This window comes from Rhineura floridana, chromosome 21 (genome assembly GCF_030035675.1).
Source record: "Rhineura floridana isolate rRhiFlo1 chromosome 21, rRhiFlo1.hap2, whole genome shotgun sequence".
Lineage (NCBI taxonomy): Eukaryota > Metazoa > Chordata > Lepidosauria > Squamata > Rhineuridae > Rhineura > Rhineura floridana.
In genome coordinates this window covers 16,678,400-16,696,293 of record NC_084500.1, presented here as the reverse complement: position 1 = coordinate 16,696,293, position 17,894 = coordinate 16,678,400, and the positions used below count along the sequence as shown (strand labels likewise).

General features: G+C 41.9%; 1 protein-coding gene across 1 annotated transcript in view; it reads left to right on the top strand.

The window, feature by feature from the left end:
* Positions 1-379: 379 nt before the first annotated feature.
* The window catches only part of PPM1E (protein phosphatase, Mg2+/Mn2+ dependent 1E), a 105,353-nt gene continuing 87,838 nt past the window's right edge, over positions 380-17,894 (top strand). The window contains exon 1 of the mRNA XM_061605101.1: positions 380-1,224. Within this exon, the coding sequence (XP_061461085.1) occupies positions 686-1,224 (539 nt within the window). The 5' untranslated portion in view covers positions 380-685. The remainder of the gene's footprint in view (positions 1,225-17,894) is intronic.

Sequence of the window (17,894 nt, the reverse complement as noted above, 5' to 3'; positions counted from 1 at the left end):
ATTGTGGGGTAAAAGGGCGGGATAGAAATATTTTAAATAAATAAACTTTCCCACGAAGAAGAATGAAGCAAAAGCAACTATGATTTGGCTCCAACCCTTCCATTAACCCGTCGCATTATTTAATTCTTCTTTGTTTTTTATGGACTGTATTTGTATTTTATTGTAGGTCGCCCTGAGTGGTAGGATAACCCCTGCCAGACGGGCGTCTAACAAATTTAATAAAATAAATAAATAAATTTAATAAATAAATAAATAAATTCAGGATGGCGCGTGTATGGGAGTTTTGGCGGGCTGTCCCGGCCACGGCCCCCATTTCTCCCCTTCCCTGAGGCGACACAAGAAAGTTGGTCTCCCTCAGAGCGCCGCTCCCGGCGTTTCCGCTCGGGCACGCGCGCCGGCATTCCCTCAGGGAAAAGAGGCGGCGGGGGCGGCGGCTACGGCAACGCGCGCCTCGTCCAACCCCGCCCGCTCCCCGCTTTGGCGCGTGTCCCCCTCGTCCCCCCGCTGGTTTGGGAGCGCGCACGCGAGACGGAGGGAGGCGGGAGCGCAAGAGCGCGCGGGCGCGAGCGGCGAGGGCGCGCGAAGGAGGCAGCCTGTGCGGCGTCGGGGCGGGCGCCGAGGGAAGAGGGCAGTCGCCGCGCTCGCTGCTGGTCTTCGCTCTCTCCTCCGCCGGGCATGCGAAGCGATGGCCGCGGGCGGCCCCTTCAGCGTTGAGGAGAGGACCTACCGCCGCTTCCTGGAGCTTTTCCTGGGCGAGTTCCGCGGACCTTTCGGGTCGGAACCGCCGTCGCCCCCCTCAGGCGGCGGGGCAGAAGGCGACGCGGGGCGAGGAGGAGGAGAAGGGGAAGCCGTTGAAGAAGAGGAGGAGGAGGAGGAGGACGGCGAAGAAGCAGAAGAAGCGGGTGCCCTGAGGGGAGACGGAGAGCCGCCGCCTGAGCCGGCCGAAGAAAACGGCGAGGCGGCGGCGGTGGACGAAGGCGACACCGCCGCCCCTCGGGAGGGAGAGGAAGACGGCGATGGAGGGAGCAGCATTGGGGAAGCCCAGCCTGAGGAGGAGCCGGCGGCAGTGCCGGCTCCGCAGCCTCCTCCCTCCTCCTCCTCCTCCGCAGCCCGGCCGGCCAGCCCTCCGCAGCCGCCGCTGCCCCGGCCGCTCTCGGAGCACATCACGGAGGAGGAGGTGGAGGGCGAGTGCCTGGACCTCTGCCTGCAGCAGCTCTACAAATAGTGAGTAGGAGCGAGGGGAAGGCGGGGGGGGGTCTGGCAGGGTGGTCGCTTAAACCCCCCGAATCTTCCCCACCTCCCTCTCCCCCCCCCCCCACAAAAGACGTCGAGGCTGCAATCCAGTGCATGACTACTCAGAAGAACGTTCAGTGGGACGTACTCCCAGGTAAGTGGGTGTTGGATTGCAGCCTGAGTTGAGAATCATGGGTTGATGGTGATGGTAAAACAACCCGAGAGCGTATATTGCCAGGCAAAAATGCCTTAATCTCGGTGCAATAATCTATTGCGAAGTGGGACTGTTAAAGCTGCCGGATCGATGGTTGTCATGATTATTGGCACCATCCTCATTGTTGTCATTTCTGTGGTTACCCACACTTCCGTTGTTATAGTTTTAGGACAGGATGGGACCTACTGCGATAAGAAAGATGGATAGCAGGTAGGAGAAAATAGTTGCTATATCTGTTACCAAAAACGAAAAAAGCCCAAACTGCCACAACTTAACATGTAACTATCCTAGGAGAAATTGTTCTTACTATACCTGCTGCCCCCCTCCAGAAAAGATAACCATCCTAGGAGAAGCTATTATCAGTAACAGTAATGATGATCAATAACACTTTATCCTAGGATGGTTATGGGGGGGTGTTTTGTAATAGGTATAGTGACAATTCCACCTAGGATGGCTATGTATTCTTTGTTGTACTAGGTCTTGTGCTAAAACAACAATAGATTTCGATGGTGATGATAGTGGTGGTGATGATAATGATAACAACTGTCATCCCTCTCACTTCATTATAGTTTTAGCATGGGATGTATTCCAAGCAAACGCATAATCATTGTGAGATTTTTATTGTTGTTGTCAAGGTCACTATTGTCACCCTCACTTTATTTATTATTATACTATACCTATTGCAAAAAAGCAATCACAAGGAAGCTCTGTTTACTGAATGTTGATTTTGCAAGGTAAAAATGAGACCCAACACAATAAAATAACAATTGTTATTCTCTGCACCTCATTTATTATAGGTTTTTTTTGGGGGGGGTTATGTTTTAAGAATAAGATTCACAGCCATATTAAGATAATTGAAGATCAAATGTTATCAAACACACAATAAAAGGTCAGATCTGGAATAAGTGACACAGGTCAACTTGGACTGTCTCTTCTTGATACATCATGTTCATCCCCTTTTCCCTGGTCAGCTATGGAATAGGGGGGTTAATCAATGTTTCTGAGCCTGTACTGAGAGCCACAAGAGCCCATTCTTGGAAGGTGCACCAAGCCCCATTCTCAGCTCAGTTACGGAATATGCAGGTTGGTCACAAGGAAGAGTGCCGCTGAGCATGTGCAGAAAGCCACAGGAACCTCTTTTTGGAAGAGATGCCACCCTCTTACCAGCTCAGTCCGGGAGAATGCAGATGAGGGGAAGGGCCCCCTCAACCCTGGTACAGAAGTAATCTGATTCCCTGACTGCTCTCCAGAACTTTCGTATATATGCTAACCCCAGGAACATGCAGATATGGGGAAAAAGGAGCCCCAGGAATGTAGAGTCTCTCCTCCAGATCCAGGACCTTGTCTTTGAAAGCTCCCCCACCCCCTGCTTCAGGAATATGTAGCTAGACAAAAAGGAGAGTGTGCTCCTGAATGTGTGCAGAGCATGTAATTTCCCCCAAGCCTACTCTACTTTCTCCCTCCCCCTTTCCACATCTGTCTGTCTCTGGGATTAGAGAACAAGACTTCTGTGTCAAAGAGGGTGACTTTGAGCGCTGACAAATGCTCATTTTGGAATCTAGAGGATGTATTCTGGAGGTCCAGACATTGGTTGTTTCTGAAAGCTGCTAGTGCAGCCATGGCATATGTCTGAAGAGGGTGTCTCTGTGTATGCAGAGTGTCATTTATCTCCCTTCCTCCCCCTTTTAGCTACCTATAGGGCAGTCTTCTCCAACTTGGTGCCTTCCACATATTTGTATAGTCCAAAACGTCTGGAAGGCATGAGGTTGCGGAAGGCTGCTCTAAAATTAGAGAGCAAGGCTTCTGCAAAGGGGTATTCTGGATTGACATGAGTCCTGGCACCATTTCTCTTAGGGTTCCTGCTGTGCTCAGCCCTGAAATCTCTTTTACTCCCCGCCCCCCATGTTGGCCCGAGAATGCGTGCAGCATATGTCACTTTCCACTGGAACTTTGTTTTTGAAGGACATCAGCTCTGGAGCAAAGGAGATAGTGCTTGTAAACATGTGTACAGTGTTCCCATCCTACTCATACACATCTGGGATTAAAGGACAAGGGTTCTATGTCAGAGGGAGACTTGCAGGCAGGTTTGGGCCCCAGTTCTCTTATTTCAGAAATTAGGGAGTGTAGCACAGGAACCTTAGGTTTAATCTAAATTGGGACTTAGCTCCAGAAGCATCCCCCTCCAAAAGGTACCAGCTCAGTTAGAAAATATGCAAATGACTATGCAAAAAAAGTGTCCCATGCATATGTTGAGTGAACATCTTTCCGTCCCCCCCAAAAGATCAGTTGTACTTACTGCACGCATACATTTGCAGTTCTAACTTGCGTGGAAGCGTGTTACACCTGTGTGTGTGTGTGTGTAGCTCTGATTAGTCTGTAATGTTCCTTTCCTGCTGTTTTATTTCAGACTATTCTGTTACTGTCTTATTTTTATTTAGTTGCTTTAAGGCAGACCATTAAATTGCTAATAAATGGTTTCTTGGAGAAAAATAAAAAAGATAAAAATTACTTGGTGTCTGAGAAAGGGTATTCTGGCTAGCTCAGAGGTGCTGTATTTTTGCAAGTGCAGCTGTTCTGTGGCTGTGCAGTGGCAATGAAAAGAGGTTCCTGGATTTGGTGCATAGGTTCTGGGCTCATCACCAGTGAGCTCTGTGGGGAGCACAATGACTCTGGTTGGGAAACTCAAGGAGACCTATGTAAAAAAAGAAAAAAAGGGGGGTAGTTGGTGTCAGAAACTGGGGAGAATGATTAGATTTCAGGGAGCAAGATAGGAGAGAATGCGATGTGTATTGGGAATGAAGGGCTGTTGGCCACACACATCGAGGTAGAGGCTTCAAGGAGGACTGAGGGATGTCTACAGAAGATAGGTAAAGGACTTAAGTAAAACAGGCGGTGATATTAAGGGCCAAACTATGTTTGATTGAATCTTTTGACTTCCTTTAACTTTGAAACAGGCCAGGGGGCTCTAAACAAGAGGAAGGGGGGAGGAGTATGTTGAACCCTTTCCCCACATGCCATTTCCAAATATAAATCTACTCCAAGCCCCCCTCAGTCTTGTGGGCGATATGCAGATGCTAAAAACCAGGATTGATAGAATGTGGAGGAATGTGTCGAGATTAACATAAGGTGGCTAGACTACTGGGAAGAGTTATGCAATGGAAGGGGCTTTGTGTGGTGGTGGTGGGGTGTGACTTGATGAGTCATCTTGAGGGTGAGATTTGGGTAGGAAGGTCTGGGAATGGGCTTGGGATACTAAGGTGCCTGAGTGAGAGCACCCTGGCTGTCTTCTCCCTTGCTTTTAGCTTTCCTGCTGTTTCCATTCTTAAAAGATGGCTCGATAAAGATAAAATACATTTTTTTGTCTGTACAGCAGTTTGGCTGTTGTGTGTGTGTGGGATGCCTCGTACCTCTCCTAAAATAGGTATGAGAATTTCACAGCTGATTGTTTGTAGGTAATGGGAAAGGGAATGAGAGGACAAAAGCAACATATTTGTAAGCTTGAAAGCATCACTGGCGGAAATCCTTAGGAGAAGCTATTCCAAGTCTTAGCGGTATTTGAATTGCTGGTTATTATAGCTAGGAATGCCGCATGTACTGGGCTGTACAGGATTGTTGTTTTCCAGGTCTGCTTTGTGAGAGATTTAGAGCACAAAGCAGGAGGCAGATAGGATCTGTTCTCAAAGTGAAAAGCCTGGAGAGTAAAACCTTAAGATCAGTTACCCATGCTTTGTGCTCTGCTTCTGCTTTAGCTTGTGTAGGCTGGAAGTAAGAATGGTTGTTAGTAGTCTTTTCTTCCAAAAAACCTTTTAAGAGTGATAACTGCTGGAGGAGACAAATGAACCTGTGAAAATATGCACAGCACGCAGGGAAGCACTTTGTCACTGAGTTGATAATTGTAATAGAAGGTGTTACTCTATTGCCAAAGGGGGGGGGGAGAGAAGTTTTGAAAGTACACAATCCATTTGTATTAACTTCTGTTGTGACCTCTTCCCTAATGGGGCAACCAAACTGGAACCTTAAAATAAAACATTTGTATTCTTGCACATACATCCATCTCTACCCAAAGCACTTTACAGAAAAGTGTTGTATTTCCACAACATGGCAGCAGCTTAGTCACATGAGGTAGCATTGTAATAATGCTTTTTTTGTTGTTTTAAAAGTATCTTTTTTTCCTTTTGGCAGAAGTAAGTGTAACACATTCTTACGGTAATCCTAAAAAAATCTTCCTTTTGAGCAGCTTCTGGAATAGCTGGGCAAATGAGATAATGAATGCAAAACATTGCACATTTCCTCTTCAATATCGTTCAGACTTTCTCTCAGAATTTCAGCACAAGATGTTTCTTAGCTTTTGTGAAAGCAATACAGAGCCTCTGCCTGGGCAGCCTACGTGTAAAAGCAAAGGGTAGTTTTACTTCTAAACTATATACCATAACTGTAATTCTCTGAAGAGGTGCTGCCCATTTACATTATCGTCCAGTTCTTGCAAACCCTGTTTCTGAATTAGAAACATAGGAAGCTGCCTTTTACCAAAACAGACCATTGCTCAGTATTGTCTGTGCACTGACTGTCCAGGAATTCAAGTGGGTCTCTCCCAGCTAGAGATGCCAGGGATTGAACCTGGAACCTTCTTCATGCAAAGCAGATGCTCTGCCACTGAGCTATGGCTCAAATTAGATTTATGCTATCCTTGCTGCACAGATAGGTATCATTCCAGTTGCTCTGTTCTGTGCTGGTCAGGCCACGTCTGCAGTACTGTGTGTAGTTCTGGGCATCACATGGAGTGTGTCCAGAGGAGGGCAACTGGGATGGGGAGGAGTCTGCAAACAAAGTCCTATGAGAAACACTTGAAAGAGCTGGGTATGTTTAGCCTGGATAAGAAGGATGTGAAAGTTGTCCAAGTATCTAAAGAGCTATCATACAGAAGATGGAACAGATGTATTCTCTGTTGCTCCAGAGGGAAGGACCAACTAAAACCAATGGGTAGAAACTGCAGGAGAAGCAGATTTAGGCTAAATATTGGGAGGAAATTCCCAGTGGTAAGAGCCACCTAACATTGAAACAGACTGTTTCAGGTGGTGGTGGGCACTCCTTTGTTGGCAGTATTTAGCAGAGGCTGGGTGGCTATATGTGAGGAATGCCATAGTTGCATCCTTCATTGAGCAGGAGGTTGGACTAGATGACTTCTAAGATTTCTTCCAACTCTATGATTCTATGCATATAACACAGTACATAAAGTAGTAATGGGGAAACTGTGGCCCTCCAGTGGATGCTAGGCTCCCAACTCCCATCTACCTCAGCCAGCATGGCCAGTGGTCAGGGATGATGAGAGCCACACTCTGTTAATGTCTGGAGAACCACAGATTCCCCTCGCGTGACATAAAGCAATAAACCAAATTGGGAGATTGGCATGAGATGAGCAGTCATCTGATACCAACTAGATGTTGGAATAGGTTAATATTGCATGGTCACTTTAAGGGATATTTGGGAAATATCCCATGTACCTGTTTACCATGATGTAACTTCCTAATGGGTGGGGTTTAGTTACCTGACTTCCTTCTCCTTTGTCCTGGAGGATTTTTGAATATTCTCCCTTACTTGCTGATTTTTTACCTTTGAGAGAGGTTGCATGGCATGATGCTCTCTCTGAGAGCATCCATTACCAACACCAAGATGGACTGAGACCTATATTTTCTTTCTTCTAAGCTAAAGCCTGTGTTCTTCTAAACATATGAGGTAGTGAGTAAACATTCTTTTTCTTTTACCTAAAGGATTGTGTCTGTTGTTATTTATATAGAGAAAGGTGGGCCTGGTTTACATTCTCATTCCGCTGCTTGTATTTTTACAACTCTGCTAAGAAATAGGACCAACCAAATTAGTTCCTATTTCTGTGTGTGTATTTTTATAATACCGAACACTAGAGAGGGTTGAAACAGCTTACTTGAGATATTGGGGATGGCCTAATATTAACTGAAGTGCATCTGTATGTTTTTCAGGGTGAAATCTTACGTGTATTTTAAAGCATTTTATTATAATTTTAAAATCTTCTCCCTGATTCTTTCACTGCATTCACAAGGAACATTTTTCCCGCTTTACAATATTCCACACCCTCCTTCAGCTAGTGCAGGAGAAGATACTTCTTAGATGCTGGTCATTAGTTCTCTGCAGGAAGATTGGGATGCAGTCCCACAAATAGGGATTGCCTTGTGTGTAACTTAAGCATTCTTATCAATTTCAGCTCTATAGTGTCTTGACAGTTTTGTTGTGTTTGGTTAAATCATTACTATATGTTCCAGTGCTGGTGCATGTAAACCTCCCCCCCCCCCCGATTCAAAGGGCTTGGGATTCAAGAGGTGAAAGGGAGAAGAATACAAACAACTGAGTGAGTTTTTAGCTATATGGCTGTGAACATGGAAGGAAATGAGATGCCTGTCTGTTTTTTATTACATGTGTGAGAACCAGGGAAGGCAAAGCAGGGGAACATGATTGTTTCTTCAGCTGCGCTCCCTTTCTCTTTGCTAAATTTAATTTGTGTTTTTTCCATTTCTTCCTCTCACTGAATGAAAGAGTTTGGTTCAGAACTGAGGCTTCTTCCTTCTGCTGCATCTTCTCTTCTTGTTCATGTTGATAGAGACCAAAGAGAGATTTCCTTACAGGAAGCAGAGGCTAAGATGTATTGAAAAATAAAAAGCTGTTCTTAATATGCACAGATCAATATCCCAGTCTGCTTCTGTGTTGGAATTGCTTTTTGATATGTTTTTAAACCTTTTTTCTTTAAAAAAAGAACAATATGCTTTTTAACTTTTTAAAAGATGCCTTCAAAGCTTTTAAAAATGTTTTTAAAGTTGTTTTGTTTTAATGTATTTTAAAGTCTGTTTTTATGATGTTTTAAAGTGTTTTTAGTGCTTTTGTTTGCCACCCTGGCCTCCTGCTGAGAGGAAAGGCAGAATATAAATCAATAATAAATAGATAAACAAAGAAATATATAAAAATAGGTAAAAGGTGAGTGGAAGATGAAAACTGGGCTTTTGGATAGAACACTTCTGGTTATAGTTGACATAAAAATAGCATTAAAGCTGGAATGCAATTTTAAATCCACCCTACTATATAGCAATTGATTTTAGAAAACAATCTGATACAAGTACCCTTAAGACTGCATTTCTGCCATTCTCAAAAGCAATTTAAGTGATGTTTGAAATCAGTCTTTATATGTAATTGAGAGAGGGGAAAATCATTTCTCTTACGACTGGAAAACAAAATAAAAGAAGTTCACATTGTTTGCTAATATATCTCAAACACATTTAAACTTTGCTATTGTCAGTAAACCTGTTATAGAACAGGTTCTTGTACTGATCATTAAAGAGTACATAAGATTTAAAGTGGCTCCCTATATAGCATGTTTTGGACCATTTATAACAAGGGTGGGGAACTTTTTTCAGCCCAAAGGCTTCATTGGCTCACAGGCAGCTGTAGCAGAGGCCATATGCCAATGATGGGTGGGACAAGAGACAAAAGTATGTGGAATAAAGCATGTGACTCTTAAAAGGTTGCATTCCAGTCACACAGAAATTTCGATGCACAGCCACATCTCCCCATTCTCCATCCAGGCAAGCAAGAAGTATTAGCACAGTTAAAGGACAATTCCAGCCAGGCACAAACACTCTATGAGAGTGCAGGACATGGACAGGATGAGTCCCAAGGGACATACAGAGACGACTGGAAGGCCACATTTGGCCCCTGGGCCTGAGGTTTCCTATTCTTAATTTACCAGAATGTTGTATAGAAGAAAGTGCTACCAGCCATCAGTGATATCATGGGGAGCCTAGATTTCCTTCTTTAAAAAGAAAACAACAAATGAGATGATCACTCACTGATCATCTCTGAAATGTTCCACACATAGATACCTTCTAGACACCACTGTCAGCAAAAGCCACAAAACCTTAAGGACGCAAGTTTTAATTTAAGAAATCTACATATAATTGTGCCCTTTCCCAAAGATCAAACATGCACCCAGACATTTTGTAAAAGTTCTGTTATGTAGATCCAGGTACTGAGAATACAACTCAGTGGTCTGAAGTAAGAACATCAACAGATGATATGTCAAGATGTTCTGTCTTTAGACAACTATTTATTAGTGGGCTGAATGTATCTCCCAAAGTGCTCACTTATTCTTTGACTTCTTGTCCGTTGTGCTAAATAAGCACCTGTAGGAGATTTTGTAGAAATAAAATGAATAATTTTGCACATCAGAACACTAGCTTTGATTCTATTCCAGCCTTCTCCAACTTTTTAACTAAACAAATCTGCTAGAAGTCTGATAAAAGCAGTTGCCTTGCCTATACCTACTTAATAAAATGAATGTAGAAATCCTTAGTGATTTGCCAAAAATATTCTTGCTGTACCTGCTTCTCTTAATTACAAAGAAAAATACTTTTATTAATCCAATTTTTAATAGGACACTCTGTAGGGAACCAAACATCAGTATTATACATTGGATAGATAAGGAAGACAACTGCCTCAGGTACTCCAGTAATTACTACTGAAGCTGAGCAAGTTAGCTGGATCGCATATTACCTCTGCTTATATTTGTAGATGGAAAACACAACTGCAGGCAACTAATGATTGAATTGGTCAATATTTTCAGACTCTGAAAGCTGTATGCAGTCGGATAGCTTATAGATTCCAAACTCTAATGAGAGAGAGTCTGAATTAAAAGAAACATAGGGTGCAATTTTGTATGCACTTACCTGGGAGTAAATCCCATTGAACTCAGTGTGGCTTTCTTCTGAGTAGATATGTATAGGATGTATTTATTATTTTATTTTCTTACATTTATATGCCACCTTTCCTTCCATCATGGAACCCAATACGGTGTACATGTAACTCCCAGGCAGTCACCCATCCAGACACTGACAATATCCAGACTTGCTAAACTTCAGCAATGTGGCAGCCTCTTGTGCCTGTTTCTTGGTGGTTGCACTGCACATTAATGTATAATGGACTTATTGAGTTGGATTCAGAGGCACTCTTTTGCATATGGGCCTTCCACTGATGGAAGGGTTGTTTTATACCTTGTACTAGTGAATAAGTGAAATCAAACCCAAAGATGTTGTCCTGCTTACGTAGGAGTCTGCTTGTAGAAGTATCAGAAATGTTAATAGAATTTAGTTGTTATACTACTGCCTAAGTTCTATTGCTAGCCCTTGTGCAAACATCTGTACAACTCTAGTAGTTATTTTAATTGCACATTTTACTTGTGGTTCTTGGGCTCCAACTGCCTATCTTGTGAATTTTGAATGTTCTCCTGACTTGCTGATTTCCAGATATGAACAACATTTTATTATTTTAATGCAAATTGCAATTATTTATTTATTAAATCTATAACCTTCCTCCCAAAGCTGCTCAGGGCAGCAAACACTTCTGTGGTAAAAAAAATGCAATTAAAAATAAAATTAAAACATATTTAAAACATTTTGAAACTGTTAGAAACATCTGACCTTTGCCCCTCCAGATGTTGTTGGACTCCAGCTTCTATCAACCTCAGCCAGCATGAGCAGTGATGAGGAATGATGGGAATGGTAGTCCAGCAATAGCTGAAGGGCTCAGACTTCTCACCCCTGCTCTAACAAAGTTAATGGAACTTGCCTCTGAGTAGATAGGAAGCTTCCTTGTCCCAAGTCAGACCACAGGGTCCATCTAGCTCTGTGATGTCTGCAGCAGGGGTAGAATAACAATAGATCAGTGGCAGTTCTGACTCTCAGTTGTTTAACTATAGCAGCAACAAAACAACTTTCCCCATCTAAATTAGGCTCCTGAATTGAAGAAAGCTAGCCAGGAGTGGACTTTTGTGTGAAAGGGCTAAGTTGAGTTCACTTCCCTTTCAGGCTCAGAATGTGGTCAGAGGTACATTATTTAATTCTGTATGTCTTTTTGCACCTAGCTATGGTTGATAAGTCTTGGGGTTTTAGTAAAAAGCTAAGTAGATCTTACAGGTCTGATGTCTTCCCACCCTTGGTCTCCAGTGGCTAACAGTGGTTCTCCAGGGTTTCACACAGGAGCCTTTCCCAGTCCTACCTGCATGATACAGGCAAGGCCAGCCCTTTTTCCTGTAAATGCACAGGGTCAAGGGTTCTTGGTTTCTTCTTTTACCTGTATCTATTCAGAATCCTTATATGTTGAACATTAGTTCCCCTAAGCTCACAGGTTTCCAGTAGCAGTTGTCAAAAGTAGGTTGATTATAGATAGTGACCCCACCCGAGGATTCTTGAATCTTGGGAGGTAGCAAAAATTTTCTAATCTATGCTGTTTATTCATATCTTGCACACTACAACTATTAAATACATTCTGAGTGGCCTTAGCCATCATAGTAGAAACAGAAAATAAGAATACAAATCAACAGGAAAAAGTTTGCTGTTTATACTAATTTAACATAAAAGGATATGACCGTGAAGGTACAAATTTCAAATCTGTTTTTATGATGTATTAAAGTGTTTTGGTGCTTTTGTTTGCCACCCTGGACTCCTACTGGGACAAAGGGCAGGATATAAATCAAATAAATAAATTTACTTTATTAGGTTACAATAGATGAAAGGACTGAGTTAGAACTCAAAGTCAAGTTACAGAGACAAAGTTACAAAGTACATGGAGATGCATGTCACAATACATCTCACCCATCAGATGACATAGATGGCATACATAATTCCTGCAGTTCTTCAACCACACCTCCAGATTGAGGTGGGTGCTAAGCCTAGGGTGGCTTGGCTTTTTATATGCTTTCTTATCAGATGGGGGCAGTCCCATGGCCTTATCAGCTGCCTTCTCTATGTGCCACCTATTAGAGACAGCAAGCGAGACCAGTTAATCCTTTTGTCAACAACTAGCTGGCTTAGCCAGTCAACTTAACCGGGTGTGCTCCCCTGGTATTTCTGATGGCAATGTCTCTCTCAGACCTATCAACAAATGGAACACCTGAAATGGTGTTCCAGCAGCTGCCTGTTACGATATCAAAAGTTACCAGATGTTTATGATTCTCTCTGAGCATTTGGCTGTCTTCCCAGACATGTTATCTTTCTGTACTTGCCACAGAACCGCTGTAGAGAACTCACTGCTTACGCAGGAGGGGGATGAAGAAATCATTTCAAAGAACTTTTTGCAACTCATGCATACTATGAAATAAGCAAGCTATAAACTAAGCAAACTATGTAAGCAATTACAGCAATTACAAGCATATTTTAAGCCTTGATGGGGTTGGGCCCATTACATGGAGGCTTTGGGGATTGAACCTGAGACCTTTTGTATATAAAACAGGTACTCTACCACTGAACTGCAGCCCTTCCCCTTGAAAGAAAAGATAACTCAAGGGCTCCCATCTGCCCCTGTAGGTCTTGAATCTATGGCCTTGGCATTATTGCTACCATGTTCTGAGCTACCTGGCTGGTTACACTGGTAAATTCAATACAGGAATATGCCATTGTTACTGGAAAACTTGGAATGATACACAGTTCCAGTGTTTTCTATGCACAAGGCTGGGGGCTAATATCAGTCCTGTTGTAACTATTTTAAATAAAGTATTAACCATGAATTAAATAGTAAGCCCTTAAGGTATAGCATTTGTTCTCTATCTCTGTAGGTGACTTATTGCTGATTCAAAGTATTGTGAAGATTACTGAATACATTTGATATGTTTTGGGGTAGATCTTTTGCTTATCTGTGCATTTCCCATTTTTTTGTTCTCAATTTTCTTTTTAGTTTAGCTTGATGAGCAAGTCTCCAGTGGAATGCTTGATTTTATTGAAAGGATAAAATAAATAATAGCAGATAACTGTCTGCCTGCACAAATTATAGTTAAAGAAAGTGCCAGAGACTAACATGAAAAATCAGTTTTAAAATTTTGACAGACTTTTTATATAGATGGGCTGCTGATGGATAGGAGGGCCCCTCAATCTGCTGCAAATGTATGACCTCAGTTGGAGAAGCTCATGCACAGAAATAGTGTCAGGTATAAATGCAGTTGCCCAGGAGGAGCACTATAGACCAGCGGATTACAAAATTTGCTTAGCATATACTATAGTTCAACGCTTCCTTGCAACCTACACTGTGCATTTAAAATAATACTCATCATGTAAGTGCTAATACTGCTGCTTGTTCCTGTTGCTAATGGGATGTAGAAAATGTAACATTGCTTGAAGAGACCAGCAGTTGAAGCAATATACAATTGGTTATGTCATTCTGCTATGAAGAATTTAAGATTCTGGTTTCTTAAAGGGACTAAGCATTGTATCTGGTGTTAGTCCTAGTTCAGTGAGTAGACCCATTGAACTTAATGGACATAGGTCCATTAATTTCAACAGGTCTGTTCTTTTTTTTTTTTTCTTCAATTAATTTTTATTCAAATTTTAAAAACCAAAACAATACAAAAAGAAAAAACACAAATCAATAACTAATACAATAAAAAAATAAAATAAAAATAAAAATATTGACTTCCGATTTGTCGTAGTTCAGCTATAAATCTATAATATATAACAAGCCTGTCTCTTAATAGATTATAAAATCACCTTCCTCCAGCGGTTATCTTAATTGGTTTCAAATCTCATTAACATCATATCATTTTATTCTTCCACAAAAAGTCAAAGAGAAGTTTCCAATTCTTGAGATATATGTCCATCAATTTTTTTTCTAGATAAACATGTCAATTAATCCAACTCATCAAGTCTACTAAGTCCAGTAATTTCAAATTGCTCTTCTTCCATTATCTGTATTGGTTCCATCTTCCATCTTCACGCACCCAATAATCTTGCTGTCATAGTCATATAATAAGAGTCTGATAGGAATTTCCTTTATCACAGATATTTTCTTGCCATCAATTCCGAACGTATCACTGAAGTATTGTTGCAAAGCCGCATCTCTGTTCCTCTTTTTTACATGATACACTAGCACATCTCTTGAAGATTTTTCCATTGACACAAAACAGGGATTAATTCTGTTAACTTTCTCCACTTCAAGTTCCATCAAATCCTTCCAGTCCAGGAATTTTTTTGAACCGATAATATCTTTATCTCCAATCTCTTCAATTCCTTCAGGGACAGCGCTGAGTTCCAAACCGTAATATTTGTCTCCAGGATCCATCACAGCCAGAAAATCCAAATCTTTTTCCATGTCCATATTTAATACAATCTCCATAGTTTGAACCTTGCCTTTAATTTCTCTTTCATCCTTTTTTTGTTTTCCAGATCTATCTTTATTCTCCTTTCTCATAGAATCCTGAATTTCTTTCAGCTCCTGTCTCATTTCGTCAAATTCAATTCTCAACGCTTGACTATTATTTCTCAGTTCTTGTTTTATTGACTTAATCCCATTCATTATTTTCTGAAACATGTCTAAAGATAAAGTCCCTTCTTGTACATCCATGATCTTCTTAATTGTCATTCTTAAAGCCAGAGGAACAAAACTCCTTCAATTTTCAATGTCCCAAGCAAAGAGCAGTTTATTTCTTTATCCAGTTACAAAGGAGTTAATCTTTCAAACCAACTAGCGTCACACTCTAGACAGCCCTTATCTCTTATATGCCCAGAAGTGCAAAAACAGCTTTAGTTCACAGCGTCCAAATAACTAGTAGCAGAGAGAATGAGCAGATTCGTCAAAAAAAAAGTAGATCAGAAAAAATAGTCCCAGACATATATTACACAAAAGTCTTATAAGTCAAAAAGATTTTTCTTTTCTCTTCCAATCAGAAACCCCTCATCCGTTGTAATCTTTATAATGCTATTTTCCATGTCAGCTTTTTGCAATAAAAAAAAGGTAGGCCATTTTTATTTTCTTCCCCCTTAGTTCCGTGAGTAAAAGAGAAGGAAAGTTTTGACTCACCCAGGTTTTCTTAATTGCTGGTTCTTTGACAAATCTCTTTAGCTGTATAGATAAGAAAGTAATAAGCGTAGACAGGAGAATGCTTGCCTGTTAGTCCGTTTTTCTTTAAAGAAAAAAAAACGGGTCACTTATTCAGCTGAGCTAGCTAGAAATCCTCGCTCCGTCCAAGCTGCTGGAAGACCTTCTTTCACAGACAATTCTGACGAATTCCAGTCTCCAACAATCACAACAAAGCTGTGTGGGAAATCTCACGTTTCTTCCTTATCCGGAAGAAATTATCCCCAGTCAAAAAAACCCCTTCTGACTGGATTTAAAACTGAAAAAGTTTCATCCAAGACGGGAGCCCGTCTCAGAGGCTGCACAGGCAGAGGGATCCTCCTGGGAAGTCAACAGGTCTGTTCTAAGTAGAACTTAGTTGGGTGCAAGCCTAAGTCTAATGCAAGAGTTGACAGACATTACCTGAATGGTCAGCCTCCATAGTGATAGTGCATCCTAAAAATGTTAGAGGAGCAAAGATTTGGTGATTGTTACCTGGAGTAAGGTCTCCCTCTCTCAAAATCAACCACTCCTTTGTTTACCTCTGCCTCCTCCATGCCCCCCACTCCACCTCTAGAGAGGTTTTTATCTTCATCAGACCCAGGTTTGCTGTGTTTCAGAGCTGTAACAAATTCTCTGGCGTTTCTCTGTCTCTCTCCCCCCCCCCCCATTTTCTTGGTAGTAAACTATGACACAAATTTCCTTTTCTTCCCAGTTCTTAGGATGCATCTGGTATTGAAGCATTAACCCGTCTCTGAGAGTCATAGAACACTCATGTGAGGTGGAGGGACTTCCTAATTTCTTATTAACTAGTAAGCCTGTATTCATTGGGCCAGAAATGCTGAGTGGTGTTGATGCTGGAGTGTTTTGTTTTTTATCAAAAGTTTTCTTGGCTTTTTGCTTCCCGCAGTCCTCTGTCATGAATCTGCAAAGCATATTGTGGTCCCATAATTGCTTTGGGAGTCTTTCGGTTGTGGGAAGTGATAAATCAGGGGTGGGGATCTTCAGGCCCCGGGTGTCTCTATCTGACCTTTGGGAGTCTTGACAGACTATACCACCTCTTTGGCTGCACCCCTTACTAGCCCTATTTTGTGCCCTCTTTGAGTGTTTTTGTCTTGGTGGAATGTGGTCCTTGAACTCGGATAATGCCTCTTCCTTGCCTGGATGGAGGACAGAGAGGACTGTCTGAGTATGTGTAAAACAAGCTTGCTGTGCAAAGGTGAAATTTGCATTTGTTGCTCCACCCATTTTTGCTTCTTGCCCCACCCGTCACAGACATGTGGCCCTTGGAAGGCTACCCAGAAAAGAATGTGGTGCTTTATCTGAAAACGGTTCTGCAGCCCTGTGATGAATTTAATAAACTAAAACAAAACCAAACATAAGATCTAGATCAGGGGTACCCAACCGGTGATCTGTGAACCACCAGTGGTCTCCGAGCTTCATTCAAGTGGTCCATGGCACATCTGGATTTGTGGTTGAAGATGGGAGTCTGCACAAAAATTCATACTGATTTTAATTGTATTTTTATTGCTTTTCTTATTTTTTTTACAATTTGAATCCTACTCTCTTACATTATATAAGAAATAAAGGAATCAATAAAAATACAATTAAGAAGCATACAGGATATAGTGCAGCAAACTACAATTGCTACAACAGGTAAAAAAATCTGCCAAGATCCTCAGTGATTTTCAAGTGTTCCATGGGAAGCCACTGGTCTATATCTCTATTTTTATGTTAGTTTCAGAGTTATCAGTCCCAAGATTGCTGCCCTGGGCTCCTACTGGAGGAAGGGCAGGGTATAAATAAAATAATAAATAAATAAAGATTAAAGTGAGTTGCTCACTAGTTGACTAGCTAGATTTATTCTCAGTTTAGGGAGACCAATTAGTATGAGTAGCTTTGCTGTAGAACTTCCTTCCTGGAGAGGTTGTTTCTGTAGAAAACTGGTGCACCCCATGTTATTTTTCTCCTCAATGCATTTGCCCCCCCCCCACCATATAGACAGCATCTGTTCATACTGTCTGCTGGGGAAAGTTTTGTGTGCCAGAAGCACTCCCCAGGTAACCAGCTGAGTCTCTGGATGCTTTCTGGAAGAGACTTTTCAACAGATGGATAAACCAGGAGGCCAGCAAAATAATAAAATCCAGTGGGTTACTGAAGCATATGATTTAGAACTGTTCATTCAGGTTCAATAGAAGATTTACAGGCCTCAGTATAAGAAAATGGTCCTGAGACTTGGAGGAAGGCAACAGCTTTGGCAGATTACCGTCTGGCAGAGACTGTGAGCAGAATGTCCCAAAAGCTTTGCCAGCAATAGAAGCAAACACAAAACCTTTCAGTGGTGCAAACAGGAGTGCTGCTAGCTCAGAACTGAGCCATTGTCCAAGAGGTGGTAAATTAGCTATAGCCTGAATAGTGAGACTCTTTCCTTTAAGGAAAACAAGGGGGGGATGCTGTTTTTAAAATAGGGATGCAGATCTGCATGGGCCTCTGTTGGAGGACATGAAAGCAGTTGAAAAGAAAGAAAGGAGGTGGTGCCATAATTGAAGGG